The 23,563-nt window shown below is 37.3% G+C and overlaps 3 protein-coding genes, 1 long non-coding RNA gene and 12 other non-coding genes across 17 annotated transcripts; 14 read left to right on the top strand and 2 right to left on the bottom strand.

Annotated features, from left to right (window-relative positions):
- Positions 1 to 1,688: 1,688 nt before the first annotated feature.
- LOC149726627 (general transcription factor II-I repeat domain-containing protein 2-like) lies at positions 1,689 to 2,186 on the bottom strand. Its single transcript, XM_089890350.1, has one exon. It carries the CDS (start codon positions 2,184 to 2,186, stop codon positions 1,689 to 1,691), a length of 498 nt encoding a protein of 165 aa, XP_089746476.1.
- A 1,390-nt stretch (positions 2,187 to 3,576) lies between these two features.
- Positions 3,577 to 4,374, top strand: LOC149726626 (P2X purinoceptor 7-like). The gene is made up of 2 exons (XM_089889700.1): positions 3,577 to 3,785; positions 3,875 to 4,374. Exons 1-2 carry the CDS (start codon positions 3,577 to 3,579, stop codon positions 4,242 to 4,244), a joined length of 579 nt encoding a protein of 192 aa, XP_089745826.1. The 3' UTR covers positions 4,245 to 4,374.
- On the bottom strand, positions 4,359 to 5,845 carry LOC149726625 (uncharacterized). 2 transcript variants are annotated; one of them, XM_089889699.1, is made up of 6 exons: positions 5,693 to 5,845; positions 5,431 to 5,614; positions 5,101 to 5,358; positions 4,858 to 5,029; positions 4,634 to 4,782; positions 4,359 to 4,543 (listed from the first exon to the last, which is right to left on the bottom strand). In XM_089889699.1, exons 1-6 carry the CDS (start codon positions 5,843 to 5,845, stop codon positions 4,359 to 4,361), a joined length of 1,101 nt encoding a protein of 366 aa, XP_089745825.1. The 2 variants fall into 2 exon arrangements, with proteins under 2 accessions (XP_089745825.1, XP_089745824.1); XM_089889698.1 differs by having other exon boundaries at positions 5,101 to 5,614.
- A 7,497-nt stretch (positions 5,846 to 13,342) lies between these two features.
- On the top strand, positions 13,343 to 13,432 carry Trnan-guu (transfer RNA asparagine (anticodon GUU)). Its single transcript is given in 2 exon segments — positions 13,343 to 13,379; positions 13,397 to 13,432. It is a non-coding gene; the product is annotated as a tRNA-Asn (tRNA).
- Positions 13,433 to 13,652: 220 nt separating this feature from the next.
- Positions 13,653 to 13,742, top strand: Trnay-gua (transfer RNA tyrosine (anticodon GUA)). Its single transcript is given in 2 exon segments — positions 13,653 to 13,689; positions 13,707 to 13,742. It is a non-coding gene; the product is annotated as a tRNA-Tyr (tRNA).
- A 697-nt stretch (positions 13,743 to 14,439) lies between these two features.
- Positions 14,440 to 15,359, top strand: LOC149726622 (uncharacterized). The gene is made up of 2 exons (XR_016386187.1): positions 14,440 to 14,610; positions 14,755 to 15,359. It is a non-coding gene; the product is annotated as an uncharacterized LOC149726622 (long non-coding RNA).
- Positions 15,360 to 16,522: 1,163 nt separating this feature from the next.
- On the top strand, positions 16,523 to 16,612 carry Trnah-gug (transfer RNA histidin (anticodon GUG)). Its single transcript is given in 2 exon segments — positions 16,523 to 16,559; positions 16,577 to 16,612. It is a non-coding gene; the product is annotated as a tRNA-His (tRNA).
- Positions 16,613 to 17,137: 525 nt separating this feature from the next.
- Trnah-gug (transfer RNA histidin (anticodon GUG)) lies at positions 17,138 to 17,227 on the top strand. The gene is given in 2 exon segments: positions 17,138 to 17,174; positions 17,192 to 17,227. It is a non-coding gene; the product is annotated as a tRNA-His (tRNA).
- Positions 17,228 to 17,456: 229 nt separating this feature from the next.
- Trnay-gua (transfer RNA tyrosine (anticodon GUA)) lies at positions 17,457 to 17,546 on the top strand. The gene is given in 2 exon segments: positions 17,457 to 17,493; positions 17,511 to 17,546. It is a non-coding gene; the product is annotated as a tRNA-Tyr (tRNA).
- Positions 17,547 to 18,395: 849 nt separating this feature from the next.
- Positions 18,396 to 18,485, top strand: Trnay-aua (transfer RNA tyrosine (anticodon AUA)). Its single transcript is given in 2 exon segments — positions 18,396 to 18,432; positions 18,450 to 18,485. It is a non-coding gene; the product is annotated as a tRNA-Tyr (tRNA).
- Positions 18,486 to 18,758: 273 nt separating this feature from the next.
- Trnay-gua (transfer RNA tyrosine (anticodon GUA)) lies at positions 18,759 to 18,848 on the top strand. Its single transcript is given in 2 exon segments — positions 18,759 to 18,795; positions 18,813 to 18,848. It is a non-coding gene; the product is annotated as a tRNA-Tyr (tRNA).
- Positions 18,849 to 21,215: 2,367 nt separating this feature from the next.
- Trnay-gua (transfer RNA tyrosine (anticodon GUA)) lies at positions 21,216 to 21,305 on the top strand. Its single transcript is given in 2 exon segments — positions 21,216 to 21,252; positions 21,270 to 21,305. It is a non-coding gene; the product is annotated as a tRNA-Tyr (tRNA).
- A 153-nt stretch (positions 21,306 to 21,458) lies between these two features.
- Positions 21,459 to 21,548, top strand: Trnay-gua (transfer RNA tyrosine (anticodon GUA)). Its single transcript is given in 2 exon segments — positions 21,459 to 21,495; positions 21,513 to 21,548. It is a non-coding gene; the product is annotated as a tRNA-Tyr (tRNA).
- A 153-nt stretch (positions 21,549 to 21,701) lies between these two features.
- Trnay-gua (transfer RNA tyrosine (anticodon GUA)) lies at positions 21,702 to 21,791 on the top strand. Its single transcript is given in 2 exon segments — positions 21,702 to 21,738; positions 21,756 to 21,791. It is a non-coding gene; the product is annotated as a tRNA-Tyr (tRNA).
- A 153-nt stretch (positions 21,792 to 21,944) lies between these two features.
- Positions 21,945 to 22,034, top strand: Trnay-gua (transfer RNA tyrosine (anticodon GUA)). The gene is given in 2 exon segments: positions 21,945 to 21,981; positions 21,999 to 22,034. It is a non-coding gene; the product is annotated as a tRNA-Tyr (tRNA).
- Positions 22,035 to 22,804: 770 nt separating this feature from the next.
- Trnay-gua (transfer RNA tyrosine (anticodon GUA)) lies at positions 22,805 to 22,894 on the top strand. The gene is given in 2 exon segments: positions 22,805 to 22,841; positions 22,859 to 22,894. It is a non-coding gene; the product is annotated as a tRNA-Tyr (tRNA).
- The last annotated feature ends 669 nt before the right edge of the window (positions 22,895 to 23,563 follow it).

Below are 23,563 nucleotides of genomic sequence, written 5' to 3'. Positions count from 1 at the left end.
CGGGTAGGATTGGTGCTTCGGGTGCGAGAGTTCCCGGATTCAAATCACGCACGAGCCCTCATTTAATAAATTTTAGCTGTCAACATTCACAAATATTTGTCTAATGCACTTACATAAAAAATAACTCAAGGTATGATCCTGGCTCGTTGGTCTAGAGGCATGATTCTCACTTTGGTTGCGAGAGGTTCCAGGTTCAAATCCCAGACGAGCCCTCATTTAATAATTTTTAGCTGTCAACATTCACAAACATTCGTCTTATGAACTTAATTAAAAAATAACTCGGTAACTTTAAGCGGGTTGTTGATCATGGGGTAAGATTCTTTCTTTGGATGTAAGAGGTCCCGGGTCCTAACCAAGGGCGGTCCCATACTTTACAAATAATAGCTCGCAAATATCGTATTTCGCCCCTAAACTGTATGTTTGTCTTTGATTAGTACCGTTTAATGGGAAACGGAAACGAATGAACTGGTTATGACACCGTGGCTCGTTGGTCTAGGGCAGGGGTGTGCAACCTTTGATACAGAAGGGCCATATATAAATAACTGGGTAAAACCGCGGGCTGCACGTTTTTGTAACATTGGCTATCTAGTAGTCGCACGGACAAAAAAATAGTTTATTTTTCCTGTTGACTGTTGATTAGGTATATCCTTGCAAAAAAAATATTATGACGCATAATTCCTGAAGTAAACTGGTATTTAAGTTTATTGTCACATAGAATTTAAAACAGTTTGGTGCGAAATTTGCAGCTGGCTTCTTTTCATGATGACTTTTTCCAAATTTGCTTTAAACGAAGTAGTCGCAATTCGAAGACCGTTTTTCAAGTGTTCGTCTGTCAGAACTGATCGATAGGGGGATTTCATAATGCCCATTTTAGAAAAAAATTGTTCACACAAGTATGTTGAGCCGAAAAGAGCCATTTTTGAAGCCATGAATATTTTCAAACGTGGATAGTTATTTTGGTTGAGATGTTTTCTATAAAACTCGCCAAGACTCATTTCCAAATACTTAGCTTTTAAATCAGTTGTCTCTTGGAAATCCAAAAGTTCAAGTTGGATATCAACTGGTGCTTTGTCAACGTCTGCACTAAATAGCGAAGAAAAAATATCAAACAAATGTTCATGAGATTTAAAGTCCTTAAAACGAGCCAAAAATTCATTAACAATTTTTCAAATTGGTCTGCAAATTTAGTTTTCTTCTCATGATGCATTCCACACTCCTTCAGAGTTAAAAAGCTGAAAAGATTTCCTGTTTGTATTTGAGCTTTCCAAAGTCTTAATTTGTTCATAAAACCTTTTATGTGACCATACATTTCATTAGGATACTGGCTTTTTCGCTGCAATTTTGTATTAAGTTCATTCAGATGCGTAGTTATATCAACCAAGAAAGCTAGGTCACATAACCAATTTTCGTTCTCCATTTCCGCTATTGGGTGCTCTTTTAGTTTCAAAAAGTTTACAACTTCTGTCCGCAGTTCGTAAAATCGCCGCAACATGCAACCCTTGCTTAACCAACGTACCTAGGAAAAGTACACTAAATCTCGATGTGTAGTATTGAGATCATCCAGAAACTGTTGAAACTGGCGATGGTTGAGCCCTCGCGCTCGAATGAAATTTACTGACTTAATAACCGGACTTAAAACGTGTTTGAATTTTAAGGATTTTGCTGGTGAATAATGCAATGAAAAATTGCTATATCGTCATTGATTTTTTCTCTCTCAATGCAGACTTCATGAGACCTACAAATCCAATGCCAGTTCCAGACATAGATCGAGCACCATCAGTTGCGACTCCACATAAGGTGGACAAGTCTAGTCCAAATTTGTTAAAGGCATCAACTACTTTGGTGAAGAAATCAGCACCAGTTGTCGTACCCTTCATTGGCTGTAGTGCCAGAAGTTCTTCAGTTTCGTTTATCTCTTTGTCCACTCCTTTTACAAATATGGCTAACTGTGCTGTGTCCCTCTGGTCCGTACTTTCATAATCGATCGCAAAACTCCATGAAACAAAAGTCTTCACCTTATCCCTGAGAGTGTCACTAATGTCACAAGCAAGATCATCAATGCGCCTCGCTATCGTCCACCGTGACAGACTTATTTTCTCGAACTCAATCCTCATTTTAGGGTACATTTCTTCTGCGACACCAATAAGACACTGCTTCACAAAGTTTCCGTCAGAATAAGGTTTCATGATGGTTTGAGCTATTCTCGGTGCGATTAGGTAACTACATCGGACTGCTTTTTCGCTATCACTGTGGATTTTTTGAAACATCGGCCGCTGGGCCTTTAATTCTTCCTGTAGTTGCCTCACTTTCAGCTTTCTGTTCTGTCCATCTAACTAGCCTACCATAAACACCCTCAGAATGCTTTGACTCGTAGTGTCGTTTAACGTTGTACTCCTTAGTAACATTCACAGTTCGTTTGCAAATCAGACACAAAGGCCTTTTATCTGTATTTTCAATAAAGAAGTACTCAAAAGTCCATTTTGTCTGAAACATTTGCTATTGAATGAATGAAACTTACTTTATCCTCGCGTGGCCGGAAAACGACAGTCGTTATAACACGGGTGTGCACCTCGCGCCAGCTTACGAGTTACCAAGTATGTTCTTTTGTGGGTGATTATTATTTTTTTTTTCATTTTTATGTATGGCTGATAATTTGGACAACCCATTAGTGACCACTGGGTTGGAGCAATTGCCGTTAAGTGTCTTGCCCAAGGACACATACGCCCACAATGGTAGCAGCGACGAGCCTTGAACCCATTACCTCTGGGTTAGAGGCAGGCGCGCTAACCACGGCGCCGGACTATTCTTCCTCAACCTTCCTCTTTTTAGTTTTCTGCACGTTAGCTACATAATTAGCCATTGCATGCAATAAGTAAACTGAAAACAAGTTTACAATAAAACAGTATTAGACTAAATTGCGTTGGTTAGGACCAAAGTTAGTATAGACCAAGTTAGGAAACGGCGCTCGTGTCCGCCATTACGGAGCCCACAGAGCGTGAATCGCCTAGCATGGTCGGCGTGTGTTTATTTAGTTCTTGTAAGCAATACAAAGCTAGAAAACACGTATAGCGGTTGTTTTAACATTTAAAATATAATTTATAATATAAATCTTGTTATATAATATAAAATCTAGGAATTAATGTGGAGTAAATTAGTATTTTGACTGGTTTTTGGCGTACAGTGTGGTTTAACAGGGTACTTTACGTTGTGGATTAAGATTAGCAGCAATCAGCTTAGTTTACATAATAGTATATGATAATACCTACGAATCTACAGAGCCATTCTTTACTACATTTATAATCCAACATGAGTGGACATGCAGCTCCAAACTGCTTAAAGTGCTCATGACACGAATATTAAACTTAGTATGAAACAATACATCTTATTATAATACGTAGTCTTACCAACGTTTACAGGCGAGAAACTTTATTTACGCGATAAATATAACGTTTTTAAGTGAAAAAAATCGACTCCCCAGTTTGCGGCGTAAAAATGATACCACTACCTTGTGACGTCAGCGCGAGAACGCTAGCCAGACAACTGCTGTAGATTTTATAGTGTTTATTTTGATGCGTAATGGAGGGCGATGACAGTTTTGAAGGCTTATCGGATTTAAGCAGTTCTCTCGATCTCGTTTGCGAGATTGAATCTGACTCCGATGATTCTGAAGTATCTGGTTCTATTAAACCTTACCGATACGAGCCTGAATCGAACGAGCAGACGGAAGAAAGTGTAATGTCCCCCGAAGCAACACTAACTGTGGACAGACGTCAGAATACCAATTGGTAAGAATGTGTACAGATTTACTCTGCGTCAGTTAAGCAGTTGTAGTTGTTTTTTTAGAACAGTTTAAAAATATTTTGTTTGTGGGCAGGTGTCAGTGCGGTCTCTGCGAGTGCATGGCTGCAGCGCAGGAAAGTGTTTGCTGTCGAGAGCAGGAACAGGTTTCCCAGAAGATGCCCGACACTGCCAACTGCATCACAGAACATAAAAACTTTGACCCAGTTTGTCTCAATGAAGATGTGTTGGAAGTGGCCTACTCGACATACCAACAACATTCCAACTTAGATGATGGGAATAACTGGAAAAGATACACAGCATACAGACAGTTTATTCGGTGGTGCTATGGTTATCTAGGAATGAAAGTCAGAGTTCCAATTCCTGCCTGTGTTGTAAACAAAATCCGCCACTCTTTTCCGTTACAGGAAGGACAAGAGTATGTTAGCTTCAGATTTGCTGACTAAAATCTTGCAGTTGTGTGTTTTTTTTTGTAAACACAATGATTTTTATTTAAACAAACAAAATAAAACTTTTAAAAACTTGCCAGATCATATTTATAATCGCCTGAAACATAGTGTTCAATAGAGAGAGTTTGACATGAAACGTGACACATGATTTTTAATAGCACTATCTCTGTCTGGCTTTTCACATGAAGAGCTTAGAGGCAGTCTTGTCGTTTCATCGGTCAGTGTCTCTTCAACTTCAAGATTGTTATCTCTCTGGCAAATAGACTTAACGATCTGCAACAAATCGCCAACATATTCTGCAGGAAAACGTTCAATTAATGTACTAAACTAGAACTATAGATGAAATAAGCAGTATGAAGTTTGTATAATTCCAATAAAGTTCCTACCATAGGTTGCTTCCTGTATGACTTTTCTGACAATGTAACCACCCTTCTTATACTTGGGATAGTGAATCCCATATACTGGTACACCATCCTTTGTGACAGACTGTGCCCGGTGAGCATTCTCATTAAAGTGAAGAGCTGCTAAAGCTGTCCTGAAGGATAAATTTCAATTAAAATAAATGGAATTTTAGCATATAACTATTTTAGTCAATAGTTGATAAGTTTACCTGCACTCCATGCCAAGAAAGGAAAAACAAATCATCTTAGGAACAAAATTATTTAATAGACTATGAAAAGCCTCAACAGTCGATGTTTGGTAAGAGGAAGAAAGCTGAGCAATATCTTTTAGAAGCCTGGAGTTGCACACAATCTTCTCCATTTGTACAGCAGCTTTTGTACCTAGAAAGAGAAATAAATAAATACTCATTCTTAATAATTTTAATACTGGTATATAAATAGTAAAATATTACATGGTTGAAGCCAAGCTTTCTGTCGTTCCTGGCCCTGAAGATCACCATGGAGGCATCTTGAGAAACGTCCCGAGAAGTCGTGATGTCGATTTTGTACATGGTATATGATTGAGGTAAACTTATCAACCACCAACTGACTATCATCTGGAGGGGTGGAGACGACAGACCAGTAAAGATGATTTATAATACTGGCCACCCAACCATTTAATCCCTCACAGCCTTTTGACCTGGCAGTTGATTTCAACTTTTTCTTCAATCCTAAATTGAATAATTTAAATATCGATACCTGAATTAGTTGTTTCATAAACAATATAATATTTATTAGCTCACCTTTAGCAACATGCCATATGTCAAACAAATGCTTGATATGAGGATGTTGATCTCGCAGATATTTCTTTATAGAAACGTGTCTATCCGTGATAAGAGTATCAACAGGTACAAAGTTTTGGATCCGCTGCAGAGACCTCGCCAATCCCTCTTGCTCCATGTGGTAGCTACCCCCCACTTCATTACTCTTTTGACACAAAAGTTATATCAAAACAGAACGAAGATATAATAAATTGCAAAATAGGCATTCATTTTTTATGTTTACCTGGATGGTCTGTATGTCGACAACAGCTTTCATTCTTAATTCCATCATGGTGTAGGTCCCGTACTTGGCACTGTGTCCAGGGGAATCGGCACGTCCATCACCACCACATACTATACCACCATCCTCTGCCTGCAAGGTACTTAACATCCACATCTGTCTCTACCTCCATAGCTGCATGGTTGCTGTGTGCAACACCATCTGTTGGTGGCGGAAAAATGTTCGGACAGAAATAACAGCTGTTCCCATATGCTTTAAAACCCGTAGTACCTTCGAAGCAGTAGCTCCTGCAAACAGAATGCCTGCAGACAGAAGAATGTTACCAGCAGGTACTTTTCCAAAATTTGGCTGACTGTTCCATGTATTGGAGTGACCACAGTCTTTACATCTTAAAAAAAGTTTCAAAAGAGTTCCAAATTCTTTCTTGGTCCAGATAATCTTTCTGCATCCACAGTTAGGACAACTGCACCAGCATGACAAAAGCTGGACAATGCAAACCCAGAATATAAAATATATTCGGTTATCCTGACCAAGCTGCGGGTTGGTAGTGGTTTCTGCAGATGGACCATCATCCATGGACAGGTCTGAAGTTTCAGACATTGCATAATCAAGATCTTTTGAATCATTGTCCAAGATATCACACTCGCTGTTCAAGTCATCAATCAGTTCTGATTCTGCTGCTCAATAAAAATCACATGTCAGGTGACAAGTCAGATTTTATTATTACACACAAACAACACTTACTGGTTACAACTTCAGCTGTCTGTGTGGATGCCGAAACCATGACAGGTCCAGGTTGTACAGAAGATGTTCGCGTTCCTGCAGTGAGTATTAATATCAAAAATAATAAAAAACACTTTATGTAGGCTCACAGAACATAAAACATATATTCACCAAAGAAAATTTTCAAACATTTAAAATAGGTTTTGACTTTCATATTTTACCCTTTACTCTGCTTTTGGGTTTGACAGCAACGGATACAGTCCTGGTTTTAATCCTTTTAGGTATGTCAGCTTGGCAACTTGCATCGCAGTTCTGAAGTAAAATAATACAAAAGCTAATTAGTTTTTAAAAAGTCATTTGATTTTTAGAGTGATTAAATGTACAGCAGATTAACCAGACATACCAAGAGTGAAGCTTCTATTGTAGTTTCAGCTTCAACACGCTGTTCATGTTGAGCGAAAGCATCAGAAAGAACCTGGAAAGTTTTAATTCAAATATATACATATAACAAATATTATTCTTGGTTCTTTGATTACTGTATAACTTGTATCAGGATGGACAGGAGCTTATTTGTATAATATCTAATCTGTACTATCTTGGTTTTCCACAAAATGCATTACACTGTTACTTAAAGAAATAATGGTTTAAACATGTATACTTGTATTTTCTGTCTTTTCTGGACACAAGTTCTAACTTTCTTGAGGGTGGAACTGGTATCATGCTGACTCTGCCGCTCAAAACCTGCCCCGTCAAAACTGACATCAAAAGAAACTCCCGGACTTGTTATAACTGCAGCTGTAGCATTCGGTTTACGTGCATTCCTGCGGAAAACTGTAGGCACAGCTGTAGGCAATAACACTCGCTTATGTTGAACTTGGCAACCAAGTGATCTTTTTATGCTGGGAACGGTGTCAAAACAATCTATTTCAAAATGTTCAGAACAAAGAACAGAAGTGGGGGAAGGAAACCACTTGTCACGGGTGCGTCTTACTTGTTGTATCCACTTTGAACGAAGCTCTGGATCTTTAGGAAACTTGAATAAACTAATACCGTTCTCGTGAGTGTTACAACAAAATCCAGCAACACAACGCGAAGGCATGATTACTTTATCAAATAAAATTCGCAAATCTCTCTTCAGTAAAAATCGCAGTTTGCTCAAACTTTCCGCGCTACTGTTCTTGCGCTGACGTCACAAGGTAGTGGTATCATTTTTACGCAGCAAACTGGGGAGTCGATTTGTTTCACTTAAAAACGTTATATTTATCGCGTAAATAAAGTTTCTCGCCTGTAAACGTTGGAAAAACTACTTATTAAAATAAGATGCATTGTTTCATACTAAGTTTGCATTAGGTAAAAGTTCATGTCATGAGCACTTTAAGTACTAGCAGATAGATGTTCGCCTTTTCCGATTTCATAAAGACCCGGAACGCAAAAAAGGTAGCTTATTAATTCAAGCAGAGGACCAAAAATAGTAACTCAGTATTGTTTTCCTCAATGTCACTTCGATATTAGGAAAATTTACAAAGATACCTTAAGTTTCGTTACCGGGTATACGTGTTAAATTTGTGAGCCAAAAAGTAAAATCACCGCAACTTGCATGCAAAACTGCAGCTAGATACACCAGATTATGGTAATGTTATGCGTTTTTGTTTGTATTTTTATATTTTAAACATGTTCCTTTATGTTTTTGGTTAGTAAACTTGATATTTTCTGTTTTTTTACTCTTTAATCGATTGAGTGTTCAATAAAAGTTGATTATTTTTGTGAGGTTTATTATTGTGATAAGATATAACATTAGTAGAAAGCCATTTTTACGCGCAGAAGTGCTTGGTTTTTAAAAAATCGCAATATTTAAACGAAAAACAGCACCCAGCAATGATAAAATGCTATGCTGTGGGCTCCGTAATGGTGGCGACTATGACGTCATAGACGCGAGACAATGGATAACAAGACTCGTTGTTTTACAATCCGTTTCCTAACTTGGTCTATACTAACTTTGGTTAGGACTGTTATAGACTTAGTTTTATCCTACACGACGATATTTAGAATGATCACTAATCAGCAATCGACAGCTTTGTGAAGTGTGTTGTTCATTTTGTACAAGCTAGTAATTCGGGGAATGTTATGTCATAGGAGGCTAACCGTTGGAGAATTGTTACGTCATACACAATAAAATAGACAAAGGTGTAGGTTTTGGCAAAGTTAGTACAGACGGTTGGTTTTGCAACACAAAAGATATTAGAATTATCCGCACATCCTTAATTCAATTAAATTATTACTCGTTTTGCGAGCCGCACAGCATTCAAAATTAATACTGCGTCGCGGGCCGCACAATTTTTCTTTACGGGCCGCAGGTTGCACACTCCTGGTCTAGGGGTAAGATTCTCGCTTTGGGTGCGAGAGTTCCCGGGTTCAAATCCCGGAGCAGGCCGTATTTTACAAATCTTAGTTGTCTACATTCACAAATATTCGTGTTATGCACTTACGTAAAAAAAACTTTATATCTTATCGTTGGTCAATGGCAATGGTTCTTAAACAGGGGGGGCGCGAAAAACTATAAAATAAAAAGTTATATGTCTTGTTACAGTGGTGTTCAAAAGGCTTAAATACGACGCACGCAGAAGTTAAATTAAAATAGCAAACCTTTAAGTCTGAATTGCTATTATGTACTAATTAATTACCAGACAAAACAATCCCTATTATGATGCAATGTAACAAACAGTCTACCTGGCTAAGAAAAACATGGCAAATATAAGGCTAAACTATGACGCAAACGGAACGGTTATTTGATTTCACTTTTGCGTTGATCGCGAAAATGTGTTTTACGCAATAATACAGATACAGTCAACCAAGGGGGCGCGGTTTAAAGGATGTCCGATATGTCAGTGTTGGCTGTGGTGGATTATGGCAGAAATTAATTGAACACCACTGTGAAAATTTAACAAAAAGGGGGGCGCAAGTTTATTGAGATCTTCATTGGGGGGGCGTGCTTCAAAAAGTTTAAGAACCCCTGGTCTACCATACGGGTGAACCCCTGGATCTAGAACCCCTGGTCTACCAATCCCAGACGAGCCCGTATTTACTAAAATTTAGCTGTCAACATTCACAAAAATATTTTTAGCTGTTAACATTTAAAGTCCTACTATTCCCCAATTGAAGTATACACTTTTCCATGATAATCATTGCCTAATACTCTCAGGAAGTGAATCAACAATTATGTTACTGCGTGCTTCCTTGGACTATGGTTTCAATCTTGCTGCGAGCTCAAAAGGCTCCAGGTTAAAACTCCGAACAAGACTGCTTGTTAATTTTTTACCTATTTCTTTATTTGAAGTATAGGTTTGTGCTTGATAAACATCATCTTACGCCCTCAGGAAGAACTAACCGTGCCTCGTTGGTGTAGGGTTATGATTCTTGCACCCGACGAGAATCATACCCCTAGACCAACGAGCCACGATAAGATATTAAGTTATTTTTTACGTAACCGCATGAGACGAATATTTGTGAATGTTGAAAAAAAAAATTTTTAGTAAATATGGATCCGATCGGGATTTGTAGAACAACGAGCCACCATAACAGGCAGGGTTATCTTTTAATTAAGTGCTTAACACGAATATTTGTGCGTGTAGACAGGTAAAATTTGTAAAATACGTGGTCGCCCGGGATTTGTATCATACCTACGGACCAACGATCTATGATAAGATATAAAGAAAGTTATTTTTACCTAAGTGAATAATATTTATGAATGTAGACAGCTAAAATTTGTAAAATACGGGTTCGTCTGTGCCCGGACGAGCCCATATTTACTAAATTTTAACTGTCAACATTCACAAATATTTCATTTCGCATTTAAACTGTATGTCTGTCTTTAATAAATATCGTCCCGTAATTAAATTCCCGTACGAGTCCATATTCAAATATTTTTAGCTGTTAACATTAAAAGTCCTACTATTCCTCAATTGAAGTAAATACTTTTCTATGATAATCATCGCTTAATACTCTCAGGAAGTGAATCAACAATTATATGTTACTGCGTGTTTTCTTGGACTATGGCTTCAGTCTTGCTTCGACCTCTAGGCTCCAGGTTAAAATCCCGAACAAGACTGTATATTAATATTCACCTATTTCTTTATTTGAAGTATAGGTTTGTGCTTGATAAACATCGTCTTGCGCCCGCAGGAAGAATTAACCCTGCCGGTAAACATGGCTCGTAACGTTGGCTCGCCCTCAGGAAGAACTAACCGTGCCGGTAAACGTGGCTCGTAACGTTGGCTCGCCCTCAGGAAGAACTAACCGTGCCGGTAAACGTGGACGTAAAAAATAACTTAAAATTTTAAATTGTGGCTCGTTGGTCCAGGGGTACGATTCTCGCTTTGGGTGCAAGAGGTCGCGGGTTCAAATCCCGTACGAGCCCATATTTAACAATTTTTAGCTGTCTACATAAACAAATATTCCTCTCATGCACTTAAGTAAAAATAACTTCATATCTTATCGTAGCTCGTTGGTCTGTGGGTATGATACAAATCCCGGATGAAATTTTAGCTGTCTACATGCACAAATATTCGTGTTATGCACTTTTGAAATTTGTAAATGCTGTATACATTCAAGAAATTATATAGCAACACAGCGGAAGTATTTTAAAGTCGTCTTTGGTCCTAGCTATTTAGCATTTTTGCAACAATTCGTGCGCATTTTAAACAAATATAGATAAAATAACAGTCAGGCAAACGAGCCTCAGGTGGTAGAGCGGAGAACTGTAGTTGATACGTAAATGGTTATCCATAGGTCGCTGGTTAGAGTCCGGCTTGAAGGAAGGTTTGATTTTTAAAAATAGTAGAACAGTAAGGCATTGAGACAGCACTAAAAATTTGGGAATACCCTATAAAGTTCATGAATTATACTGCAACACAGCGAAAATATTTTAAAATTGCCTTTGGTTCTATCTATTTTGCATTTTTGCAACAATACGTGCGCACTTAAAATTAAATGTAGATATGCAGAACTAGTTGAAACTAGTAGCCAGGAAGACGAGCCTTCGATAGCCCAGTTGGTGGAGCGGTGGACTATAGTTGTTACGCAATTGGTTATCCATAGGTCGCTAGTTCGAATCCGACTCGAAGAAAGGGTTGGTTTTTAAAAATAGTACCACAGTTAGGCATTGATAAAGCAGTATAACTTTGGGAATGCTGTCCAAATTTGTCTTTGGTTCATTTCATTTGGCATTTTTACAACAATTTACGGGCAATCAAAATCAATTATAGATATTATTAGTATTACCTAGTGGTATTTTTGCAACGATTCGTAAGCAATGAGATATATATATTATAAACTAGTTCCAACTAAATTGCAGGCGTAAGAGCCTTCGATAGCTCGGTTGGTAGAGCGGTGGACTGTAGTTGATACGCAATTGGTTATCCATAGGTCGCTGGTTCAAATTCGGCTCGAAGGAAGGTTTGTTTTTTAAATATAGTACCACAGTTAGGAATTAAGAAAGCATTTGAAATTTGTGAATGCTCTACACATTCCAGAAATTATATAGCAACACAGCAAATATATTTAAAAATTGCCTTTGGTTCTACCTATTTTGCATTTTTGCAACAATACGTGGGCACTCAAAAATAAATGTAGATATGCTGAACTAGTTGCAACTAGTAGTCAGGCAAACGAGACTTCGATAGCTCAGTTGGTAGAGCCGTGGTCTGTAGTTGTTACGCAATTGGTTATCCATAGGTCGCAGGTTCGAATCCGGCTCGAAGGAAGGGTTGGTTTTTTAAAAATGGTACCACAGTTAGGCATTGTGATAGAATTAAATATTTGGGAATGATGCACAAATTTGTCTTTGATCCTATCCATTTGGCATTTTTACAACAATTTACGGGCAATCAAAATCGATTATAGATATTATTACCTAGTAGTATTTTTGCAACGATTCGCAAGCAATGAGATATATATATTATAAACTGGTTCCAACTAAATTTTAGGCGTAAGAGCCTTCGATAGCTCAGTTGGTAGAGCGTTGAACTGTAGTTGATACGCAATTGGTTATCCATAGGTCGCTGGTTCGAATCCGGCTCGAAGGAAGATTTGTTTTTTAAAAAATAGTACCACAGTTAGGAATTAAGAAAGCTTTTGAAATTTGTGAATGCTCTACACATTCCAGAAATTATATAGCAACACAGCGAAAATATTTTGAAGTTGCCTTTGGTTCTATCTATTTTGCATTTTTGCAACAATACGTGGGCACTCAAAAATAAATGTAGATATGCTGAACTAGTTGCAACTAGTAGACAGGAAAACGAGCCTTCGATAGCTCAGTTGGTAGAGCGGTGGACTGTAGTTGATACGCATTTGGTTATCCATAGGTCGCTGGTTCGAATTCGGCACGAAGGAAGGTTTGTTTTTTAAATATAGTACCACAGTTAGGAATTAAGAAAGCATTTGAAATTTGTGAATGCTCTACACATTCCAGAAATTATATAACAACACAGCAAATATATTTAAAAATTGCCTTTGGTTCTATCTATTTTGCATTTTTGCAACAATACGTGGGCACTCAAAAATAAATGTAGATATGCTGAACTAGTTGCAACTAGTAGTCAGGCAAACGAGACTTCGATAGCTCAGTTGGTAGAGCGGTGGTCTGTAGTTGTTACGCAATTGGTTATCCATAGGTCGCTTGTTCGAATCCGGCTCGAAAGAAGGGTTGGTTTTTAAAAATAGTACTGCAGTTAGGCATTGAGATAGAATTAAATATTTGGGAATGATGCACAAATTTGTCTTTGATCCTATCCATTTGGCATTTTTACAACAATTTACGGTCAATCAAAATCGATTATAGATATTATTACCTAGTAGTATTTTTGCAACGATTCGTAAGCAATGAGATATATATATTATAAACTGGTTCCAACTAAGTTTCAGGCGTAAGAGCCTTCGATAGCTCAGTTGGTAGAGCGGTGGACTGTTGTTGATACGCAATTGGTTATCCATAGGTCGCTGGTTCGAATCCGACTCGAAGGAAGATTTGTTCTATTAAATATAGTACCACAGTTAGGAATTAAGAAAGCTTTTGAAATTTGTGAATGCTCTACACATTCCAGAAATTATATAGCAACACAGCAAATATATTTAAAAATTGCTTTTGATTCTATCTATTTTGCATTTTTGCAACAATACGTGGGCACTCAAAAATAAATGTAGATATGCTAAACTAGTTGCAACTAGTAGTCAGGAAGACGTGCCTTCGATAGCTCAGTTGGTAGAGCGGTGGACTGTAGTTGTTAAGCAATTGGTTATCCATAGGTCGCTGGTTCGAATCCGGCTCGAAGGAAGGTTTCATTTTTTGAACAGTACCACAGTTGGGAATTAAGAATGCTTTTGAAATTTGTAAATGCTGTACACATTCCAAAAATGATATAGCAACACAGCAGAAGTATTTTAAAGTCGTCTTTGGTCCTAGCTATTTAGCATTTTTGTAACAATTCGTGCGCATTCTAAATTAAATTTAGATATGCTGAACTAGTTGCAACTAATAGTCAGGCAAACGAGCCTTCGATTCCTCAGCCAATAGAAACGCCCGGTTTAGCCACGTGATTCTCCTGCGCTTAAAGGCGGGAATTGTATCTCAAGCGAAGACATTTGAACGTAAGGAGAGGAAATTTATTGTTGGCAGTCAAGTTTTTAGAATTCTGATTGGTTTTATGTGGTTTTGATTCAAAATAGGCACATTAGCAGTTAATGAGAGATAGGTCTTATTAAGCTCGTTCTTGTTGTTTAGTCAGCTGCTCAATCGGAGAAAAATGTAAGTATGTGTATACTTTTAATTAATATTCTGTAGTAATTTTCTTTGTTTTACCAGAGTATACTCAGCAAGAATTTTATTAAAAAAATAAAAGTGTATCCTAGATTTGTAAATTAAGCATAATTCCTACTACTAAATGTTTACTTTTTAGGAATCACAGGACAACTGCTTTACATGTCATAAGACTGTTAAAAGAAGTGGCTTTTAGCATGGCAAGATAAGGTGTGTTTTTTATTCATTTTTATTTTTCCATATTTATGTGTGGTTTGTTGCTAATTGTGTATTCTTTGCAGGGTTTTTTACGAAATGGATTCTTGAGGTTCTATGTTAGACCAAAGTCACCGGGAAAATTAATCTAAAGTCTATACTGGCCCATTCTTCTAAGTTCTGACTATAAGTAAATATGAGGTGAAATAGTAATGGAAAGAAATTATAAATTGGTTCACTTCTGGCAATTCTGTTGTAACTTCAGTTGTACAGTTCGCTTGTTCTGACATTATTACAGCTGTAGAGTACTCCAATTAATTAAAAAAATGTTTAGGTACTTCTCAGTTCGCACACATCAATATTGAGAAATTGGACATAGGTAAAGACATCACAAGGATGCAAACCCGAAGTCTTATTCTCTCATTAGAAAAATGTGTTCGGAAAAGGCTGGCAAAGATCAAGACATTGAACCAAGTTCAGCAACAATATAGTGTTTTCATTCATATGTGAATTGGTGAGTCAAAAATGACATTGCTTTCATACAAACTCATCTGAAATTTTACTCTTAAAGTGATTTATGTAATGTATATCACCATTTTAAAATGCAGCTGAGTTCATTATTCGTTTTTATTAACCAATCTACCATAAAACATTTTTATTGCATTTTTTCATTTAAACCAAGCAGCAGTGTCAGCATTAAAACTGCAAGTGTATATACCACCACAGTATTAATAATTGTGTTATTCAATTTTTAAAAAAAACATTGTTAATGTGTTTGTTTTGTGCACAATGCTGATCATTACTGTTACCCATTACACTGTTAATGTTTATTTCCTTTCTCATAGCCCAAAAGTTTCTTGTATTGCTATTATTTAAAACATTCAATCAGCACTGATGTTTTTTTTTGTAATAAAGTGCTGTTATTTCAACAGTATAAAATGTGTTTTACTGTTGTTTTGGCAGTAAATTTTACTGGTTTATCAGTGTATAATACTGTTAGTCCAGTAAAAATTACTGTGAACCTGCCAGTATTTAGCAAAATTAACAGGTAGTTTAAGGGTAAATTTTACAGTGAGTGACGTAAAAATTACGCGTAATCACGTAAAAAGTACTGTTTTTCAGTAAAATCTACTGTAAAACTGCACGTAAATTTTCAGATCTACTGTGAATGTATACGTAAATTTTCGATGACTCACGTAGACTTTACGTGACTCACTGTTAATTTTACTGTAAATATACACGTAGGCTTTCAGTTTTGGTTAATGTTTACGGCGAAATTTACGGTGATTTCAGACGTATTTTCTTCGGAAAAACGTAAATTTTACAGTTACTTTTACAGTTTTTTTTACTGTGAAAATACACGTAATTTTTTAACGTGCCACACGTAAAAAGTGCTGCCAGTGACTTTCACAGTAAAAATTTCTAACAGTGTAGTTGCAACTAATAGTCATGCAATCCTACCTTCGATAGCTCAGTTGGTAGAGCGATGGACTGTAATTGTTACGCAATTGGATATTCATAGGTCGCTGGTTCTAATCCGGCTCGAAGGAAGGGTTGGTTTTTAAAAATAGTACCACAGCAGTTAGGCATTGAGATAGCATTATATATTTGGGAATGATGCACAAATTTGTCTTTGATCCTATCCATTTGGCATTTTTACAACAATTTACGGGCAATCAAAATCGATTATAGATATTATTAGTATTACCTAGTGGTAATTTTGCAACGATTCGTAAGCAATGAGATATATATATTATAAACTGGTTCCAACAAAATTGCAGGCGTTAAGAGCCTTCGATAGCTTATAGTTGGTCGAGCGGTGGACTGTAGTTGATACGCAATTGGTTATCCATAGGTCGCTTGTTCGAATCCGGCTCGAAAGAAGGTTTGTTTTTTAAAAATAGTACCACAGTTAGGAATTAAGAAAGCTTTTGAAATTTGTGAATGCTCTACACATTCCAGAAATTATATAGCAACACAGCAAATATATTTAAAAATTGCCTTTAGTTCTATCTATTTTGCATTTTTGCAACAACACGTGGGCACTCAAATATAAATGTAGATATGCTGAACTAGTTGCAACTAGTATTCAGGAAGACGAGCCTTCGATAGCTCAGTTGGTAGAGCGGTGGACTGTGGTTGTTACGCAATTGGTTATCCATAGGTCGCTGGTTCGAATCCGGCTCGAAGGAAGGGTTGGTTTTTAAAAATAGTGCCACAGTTAGGCTTTGATAAAGCATTATAACTTTGGGAATGCTGTCCAAATTTGTCTTTGGTTCATTCCATTTGGCATTTTTACAACAATTTACGGGCAATCAAAATCGATTATAGATATTATTACCTAGTAGTATTTTTGAGCGGTGGACTATTATAAACTGGTTCCAACAAAATTGCAGGCGTTAAGAGCCTTCGATAGCTTATAGTTGGTCGAGCGGTGGACTGTAGTTGATACGCAATTGGTTATCCATAGGTCGCTTGTTCGAATCCGGCTCGAAAGAAGGTTTGTTTTTTAAAAATAGTACCACAGTTAGGAATTAAGAAAGCTTTTGAAATTTGTGAATGCTCTACACATTCCAGAAATTATATAGCAACACAGCAAATATATTTAAAAATTGCCTTTAGTTCTATCTATTTTGCATTTTTGCAACAACACGTGGGCACTCAAATATAAATGTAGATATGCTGAACTAGTTGCAACTAGTATTCAGGAAGACGAGCCTTCGATAGCTCAGTTGGTAGAGCGGTGGACTGTGGTTGTTACGCAATTGGTTATCCATAGGTCGCTGGTTCGAATCCGGCTCGAAGGAAGGGTTGGTTTTTAAAAATAGTGCCATAGTTAGGCTTTGATAAAGCATTATAACTTTGGGAATGCTGTCCAAATTTGTCTTTGGTTCATTCCATTTGGCATTTTTACAACAATTTACGGGCAATCAAAATCGATTATAGATATTATTACCTAGTAGTATTTTTGCAACGATTCGTAAGCAATGAGATATATATTATAAACTGGTTCCAACTAAATTGCAGCCGTAAGAGCCTTCGATAGCTCAGTTGGTAGAGCGGTGGACTGTAGTTGGTACTCAATTGGTTATCCATAGGTCGCTGGTTCGAATCCGGCTCGAAGGAAGGTTTGTTTTTTAAAAATAGTACCACAGTTAGGAATTAAGAAAGCTTTTGAAATTTGTGAATGCTCTACACATTCCAGAAATTATATAGCAACACAGTAAATATATTTAAAAATTGCCTTTGGTTCTATCTATTTTGCATTTTTGCAACAATACGTGGGCACTCAAAAATAAATGTAGATATGCTGAACTAGTTGCCATTAATAATCAGGCAAACGAGCCTTCGATAGCTCAGTTGGTAGAGCGGTGGACTGTAGTTGTTAGGCAATTGGTTATCCATAGGTCGCTGCTTCGAATCCGGCTCGAAGGAAGGTTTGATTTTTTTGAATAGTACAACAGTTGGGAGTTAAGAATGCTTTTGAAATTTGTAAATGCTGTACAGATTCCAGAAATTATATAGCAACACAGCAGAAGTATTTTAAAGTCGTCTTTGGTCCTAGCTATTTAGCTTTTTTGCAACAATTCGTGCGCATTCAAAATTAAATATAGATATGCTAAACTAGTTACAACTGATAGTCAGGCAAACGAGCCTTCGATAGCTCAGTTTGTAGAGCGGTGGACTGTAGTTGTTACGCAATTGGTTATCCATAGGTCGCTGGTTCGAATCCGGCTCGATGGAAGGGTTGGTTTTTAAAAATAGTACCACAGTTAGGCATTGAGAGAGAATTAAATATTTGGGAATGATGCACAAATTTGTCTTTGATCCTATCCATTTGGCATTTCTACAACAATTTACGGGCAATCAAAATCGATTATAGATATTATTACCTAGTAGTATTTTTGCAACAATTCGTAAGCAATGAGATATATATATTATAAACTGGTTCTAACTAAATTTCAGGCGTAAGAGCCTTCGATAGCTCAGTTGGTAGAGCGGTGGACTATAGTTGATACGCAATTGGTCATCCATAGGTCGCTGGTTCGAATCCGGTTCGAAGGAAGGCTTAATATTTTCCACATACTACTACAGTTAGGCATTGAGACGGCATTAAAAATTTGTGAATGCTCTAAAAATCTCATAAAATATATCGTACCACAGCGGAAATGTATTACGGTTGTCTTTGGTCCTATCTATTTTGAATTTATACAACAATTTATGGGCAATCAAAATTAAATATAGATAGTATAAACCAGTTGCATTTTTGCAACACTTTGTGAGCAATCCGATATAGATATTATAAACTAGTTCCAACTATTCGTCAGACTTAAAGAGCCTTCGATAGCTCAGTTGGTAGAGCGGTGGACTGTAGTTGTTACGCAATTGGTTATCCATAGGTCGCTGGTTCGAATCCGGCTCGAAGGAAGGTTTGTTTTTTTAAATAGTACCACAGTTGGAATTAGGAATGCTTTTGAAATTTGTAAATGCTGTACACATTCCAGAATTTATATAGCAACACAGCAGAAGTATTTTAAAGTCGTCTTTGGTTCTAGCTATTTAGCATTTTTGCAACAATTCGTGCGCATTCAAAATTAAATATAGATATGCTGAACTAGTTGCAACTAATAGTCAAGCAAACGAGCCTTCGTTAGCTCAGTTGGTAGAGCGGTGGACTGTAGTTGTAAGGCAATTGGTTATCCATAGGTCGCTGGTTCGAATCCGGCTCGAAGGAAGGGTTGTTTTTTAAAAATATTACCACAGTTAGGCATTGAGATAGCATTATATGTTTGGGAATGATGCACAAATTTGTCTTTGATCCCATCCATTTGACATTTTTACAACAATTTACGGGCAATCAAAATCGATTATAGATATTATTAGTATTACCTAGTGGTATTTTTGCAACGATTTGTAAGCAATGAGATATATATATTATAAACTGGTTCCAACTAAATTGCAGGCGTAAGAGCGATCGATAGCTCAGTTGGTAGAGCGGTGGACTGTAGTTGATACGCAATTGGTTATCCATAGGTCGCTTGTTCGAATCCGGCTCGAAGGAAGATTTAATTTTTTTAAATAGTACCACCAGTTAGGAATTGGGAAAGCTTTTGAAATTTGTAAATGCTGTACACATTCCAGAATTTATATAGCAACACAGCAGAAGTATTTTAAAGTCGTCTTTGGTTCTAGCTATTTAGCATTTTTGCAACAATTCGTGCGCATTCAAAATTAAATATAGATATGCTAAACTAGTTGCAATTAATAGTCAAGCAAACGAGCCTTCGATAGCTCAGTTGGTAGAGCGGTGGACTGTAGTTGTTAGGCAATTGGTTATCCATAGGTCGCTGGTACGAGTCCGGCTCGAAGGAAGGTTTGTTTTTTAAAAATATTACCACAGTTAGGCATTGAGATAGCATTATATGTTTGGGAATGATGCACAAATTTGTCTTTGATCCTATCCATTTGGCATTTTTACAACAATTTACGGGCAATCAAAATCGATTATAGATATTATTAGTATTACCTAGTGGTATTTTTGCAACGATTTGTAAGCAATGAGATATATATATTATAAACTGGTTCCAACTAAATTGCAGGCGTAAGAGCATTCGATAGCTCAGTTGGTAGAGCGGTGGACTGTAGTTGATACTCAATTGGTTATCCATAGGTCGCTGGTTCGAATCCGGCTCGAAGGAAGTTTTTTTTAAAAAAATAGTACCACAGTTAGGAATTAAGAAAGCTTTTAAAATTTGTGAATGCTCTACACATTCCAGAATTTATATAGCAACGCAGCAGAAGTATTTTAAAGTCGTCTTTGGTCCTAGCTATTTAGCATTTTTGCAACAATTCGTGCGCATTCAAAGTTAAATATAGATATGCTAACCTAGTTACAACTAATAGTCAGGCAAACGAGCCATCGATAGCTCAGTTGGTAGAGTGGTGGACTGTAGTTGTTACGCAATTGGTTATCCATAGGTCTCTGGTTCGAATCCGGCTCGAAGGAAGATTTGGTTTTTAAAAATAGTACCACAGTTAGGCTTTGATAAAGCATTATAACTTTGGGAATGCTGTCCAAATTTGTCTTTGGTTCATTCCATTTGGCATTTTTACAACAATTTACGGGCAATCAAAATCGATTATAGATATTATTAGTATTACCTAGTGGTATTTTTGCAACGATTTGTAAGCAATGAGATATATATATTATAAACTGGTTCCAACTAAATTGCAGGCGTAAGAGCCTTCGATAGCTCAGGTGGTAGAGCGGTGGACTGTAGTTGTTACGTAATTGGTAATCCATAGGTCGCTAGTTCGAATCCGGCTCGAAGGATGGTTTGATTTTTTTGAATAGTACCACAGTTGGGAGTTAAGAATGGTTTTGAAATTTGTGAATGCTCTACACTTTCCAGAAATTATATAGCAACACAGCAAATATATTTAAAAATTGCCTTTAGTTCTATCTATTTTGCATTTTGCAACAACACGTGGGCTCTCAAAAATAAATGTAGATATGCAGAACCAGTTACAACTAGTAGTCAGGTAGACGAGCCTTCGATAGCTCAGTTGGTAGAGCGGTGGACTGTAGTTGTTACGCAATTGGTTATCCATAGGTCGATGGTTCGAATCCGGCTCGAAGGAAGGTTTGGTTTTTAAAAATAGTACCACAGTTAGGCTTTGATAAAGCATTATAACTTTGGGAATGCTGTCCAAATTTGTCTTTGGTTCATTCCATTTGGCATTTTTACAACAATTTACGGGCAATCAAAATCAACTAGTAGTCAGGAAGACGAGCCTTCGATAGCTCAGTTGGTAGAGCGGTGGACTGTAGTTGTTACGCAATTGGTTATCCATAGGTCGCTGGTTCGAATCCGGCTCGAAGGAAGGGTTGGTTTTTAAAAATAGTACCACAGTTAGGCTTTGATAAAGCATTATAACTTTGGGAATGCTGTTCAAATTTGTCTTTGGTTCATTCCGTTTGGCATTTTTACAACAATTTACGGGCAATCAAAATCAACTAGTAGTCAGGAAGACGAGCCTTCGATAGCTCAGTTGGTAGAGCGGTGGACTGTAGTTGTTACGCAATTGGTTATCCATAGGTCGCTGGTTCGAATCCGGCTCGAAGGAAGATTTGGTTTTTAAAAATAGTACCACAGTTAGGCTTTGATAAAGCATTATAACTTTGGGAATGCTGTCCAAATTTGTCTTTGGTTCATTCCATTTGGCATTTTTACAACAATTTACGGGCAATCAAAATCAACTAGTAGTCAGGAAGACGAGCCTTCGATAGCTCAGTTGGTAGAGCGGTGGACTGTAGTTGTTACGCAATTGGTAATCCATAGGTCGCTGGTTCGAATCCGGCTCGAAGGAAGATTTGGTTTTTAAAAATAGTACCACAGTTAGGCTTTGATAAAGCATTATAACTTTGGGAATGCTGTCCAAATTTGTCTTTGGTTCATTCCATTTGGCATTTTTACAACAATTTCCGGGCAATCAAAATCAACTAGTAGTCAGGAATACGAGCCTTCGATAGCTTAGTTGGTAGAGCGGTGGACTGTAGTTGTTACGCAATTGGTTATCCATAGGTCGCTGGTTCGAATCCGGCTCGAAGGAAGGTTTGATTTTTTTGAATAGTACCACAGTTGGGAGTTAAGAATGCTTTTGAAATTTGTAAATGCTATACACATTCCAGAAATTATATAGCAACACAGCAGAAGTATTTTAAAGTCGTCTTTGGTCCTAGCTATTTAGCATTTTTGCAACAATTCGTGCGCATTCAAATTAAATATAGATATGCTAACCTAGTTACAACTAATAGTCAGGCAAACGAGCCTTCGATAGCTCAGTTGGTAGAGCGGTGGACTGTAGTTGTTACGCAATTGGTTATCCATAGGTCGCTGGTTCGAATCCGGCTCGAATTAAGGTTTGTTTTTTAAAAATAGTACCACAGTTAGGAATTAAGAAAGCTTTTGAAATTTGTGAATGCTCTACACATTCCAGAAATTATATAGCAACACAGCAAATATATTTAAAAATTGCCTTTGGTTCTATCTATTTTGCATTTTTGCAACAATACGTGGGCACTCAAAAATAAATGTAGATATGCTGAACAAGTTGCCACTAGTAGTCAGGAAGACGAGCCTTCGATAGCTCAGTTGGTAGAGCGGTGGACTGTAGTTGTTACGCAATTGGTTATCTATAGGTCGCTGGTTCGAATCCGGCTCGAAGGAAGGGTTGGTTTTTAAAAATAGTACCACAGTTAGGCTTTGATAAAGCACTATTACTTTGGGAATGCTGTCCATATTTGTCTTTGGTTCATTCCATTTGGCATTTTTACAACAATTTACGGGCAATCAAAATCAACTAGTAGTCAGGAATACGAGCCTTCGATAGCTCAGTTGGTAGAGCGGTGGACTGTAGTTGTTACGCAATTGGTTATCCATAGGTCGCTGGTTCGAATCCGGCTCGAAGGAAGGTTTGATTTTTTTGAATAGTACCACAGTTGGGAGTTAAGAATGCTTTTGAAATTTGTAAATGCTATACACATTCCAGAAATTATATAGCAACACAGCAGAAGTATTTTAAAGTCGTCTTTGGTCCTACCTAGCTATTTAGCATTTTTGCAACAACTCGTGCGCATTCAAAATTAAATATAGATATGCTAACCTAGTTACAACTAATAATCAGGCAAACGAGCCTTCGATAGCCCAGTTGGTAGAGCGGTGGACTGTAGTTGTTACGCAATTGGTTATCCATAGGTCGCTGGTTCGAATCCGGCTCGAAGGAAGGGTTGTTTTTTAAAAATATTACCACAGTTAGGCATTGAGATAGCATTATATGTTTGGGAATGATGCACAAATTTGTCTTTGATCCGATCCATTTGACATTTTTACAACAATTTACGGGCAATCAAAAACGATTATAGATATTATTAGTATTACCTAGTGGTATTTTTGCAACGATTTGTAATCAATGAGATATATATATTATAAACTGGTTCCAACTAAATTGCAGGCGTAAGAGCGATCGATAGCTCAGTTGGTAGAGCGGTGGACTGTAGTTGCTACGCAATTGGTTATCCATAGGTCGCTTGTTCGAATCCGGCTCGAAGGAAGATTTAATTTTTTTAAATAGTACCACCA

The sequence above is a fragment of the Ciona robusta genome, chromosome 12 (genome assembly GCF_009617815.1).
Source record: "Ciona robusta chromosome 12, ASM961781v2".
NCBI classification, from domain to species: Eukaryota; Metazoa; Chordata; class Ascidiacea; order Phlebobranchia; family Cionidae; genus Ciona; species Ciona robusta.
Note: the sequence above shows the minus strand (reverse complement) of the source record. Positions and strands in the feature narration are given on the sequence as shown.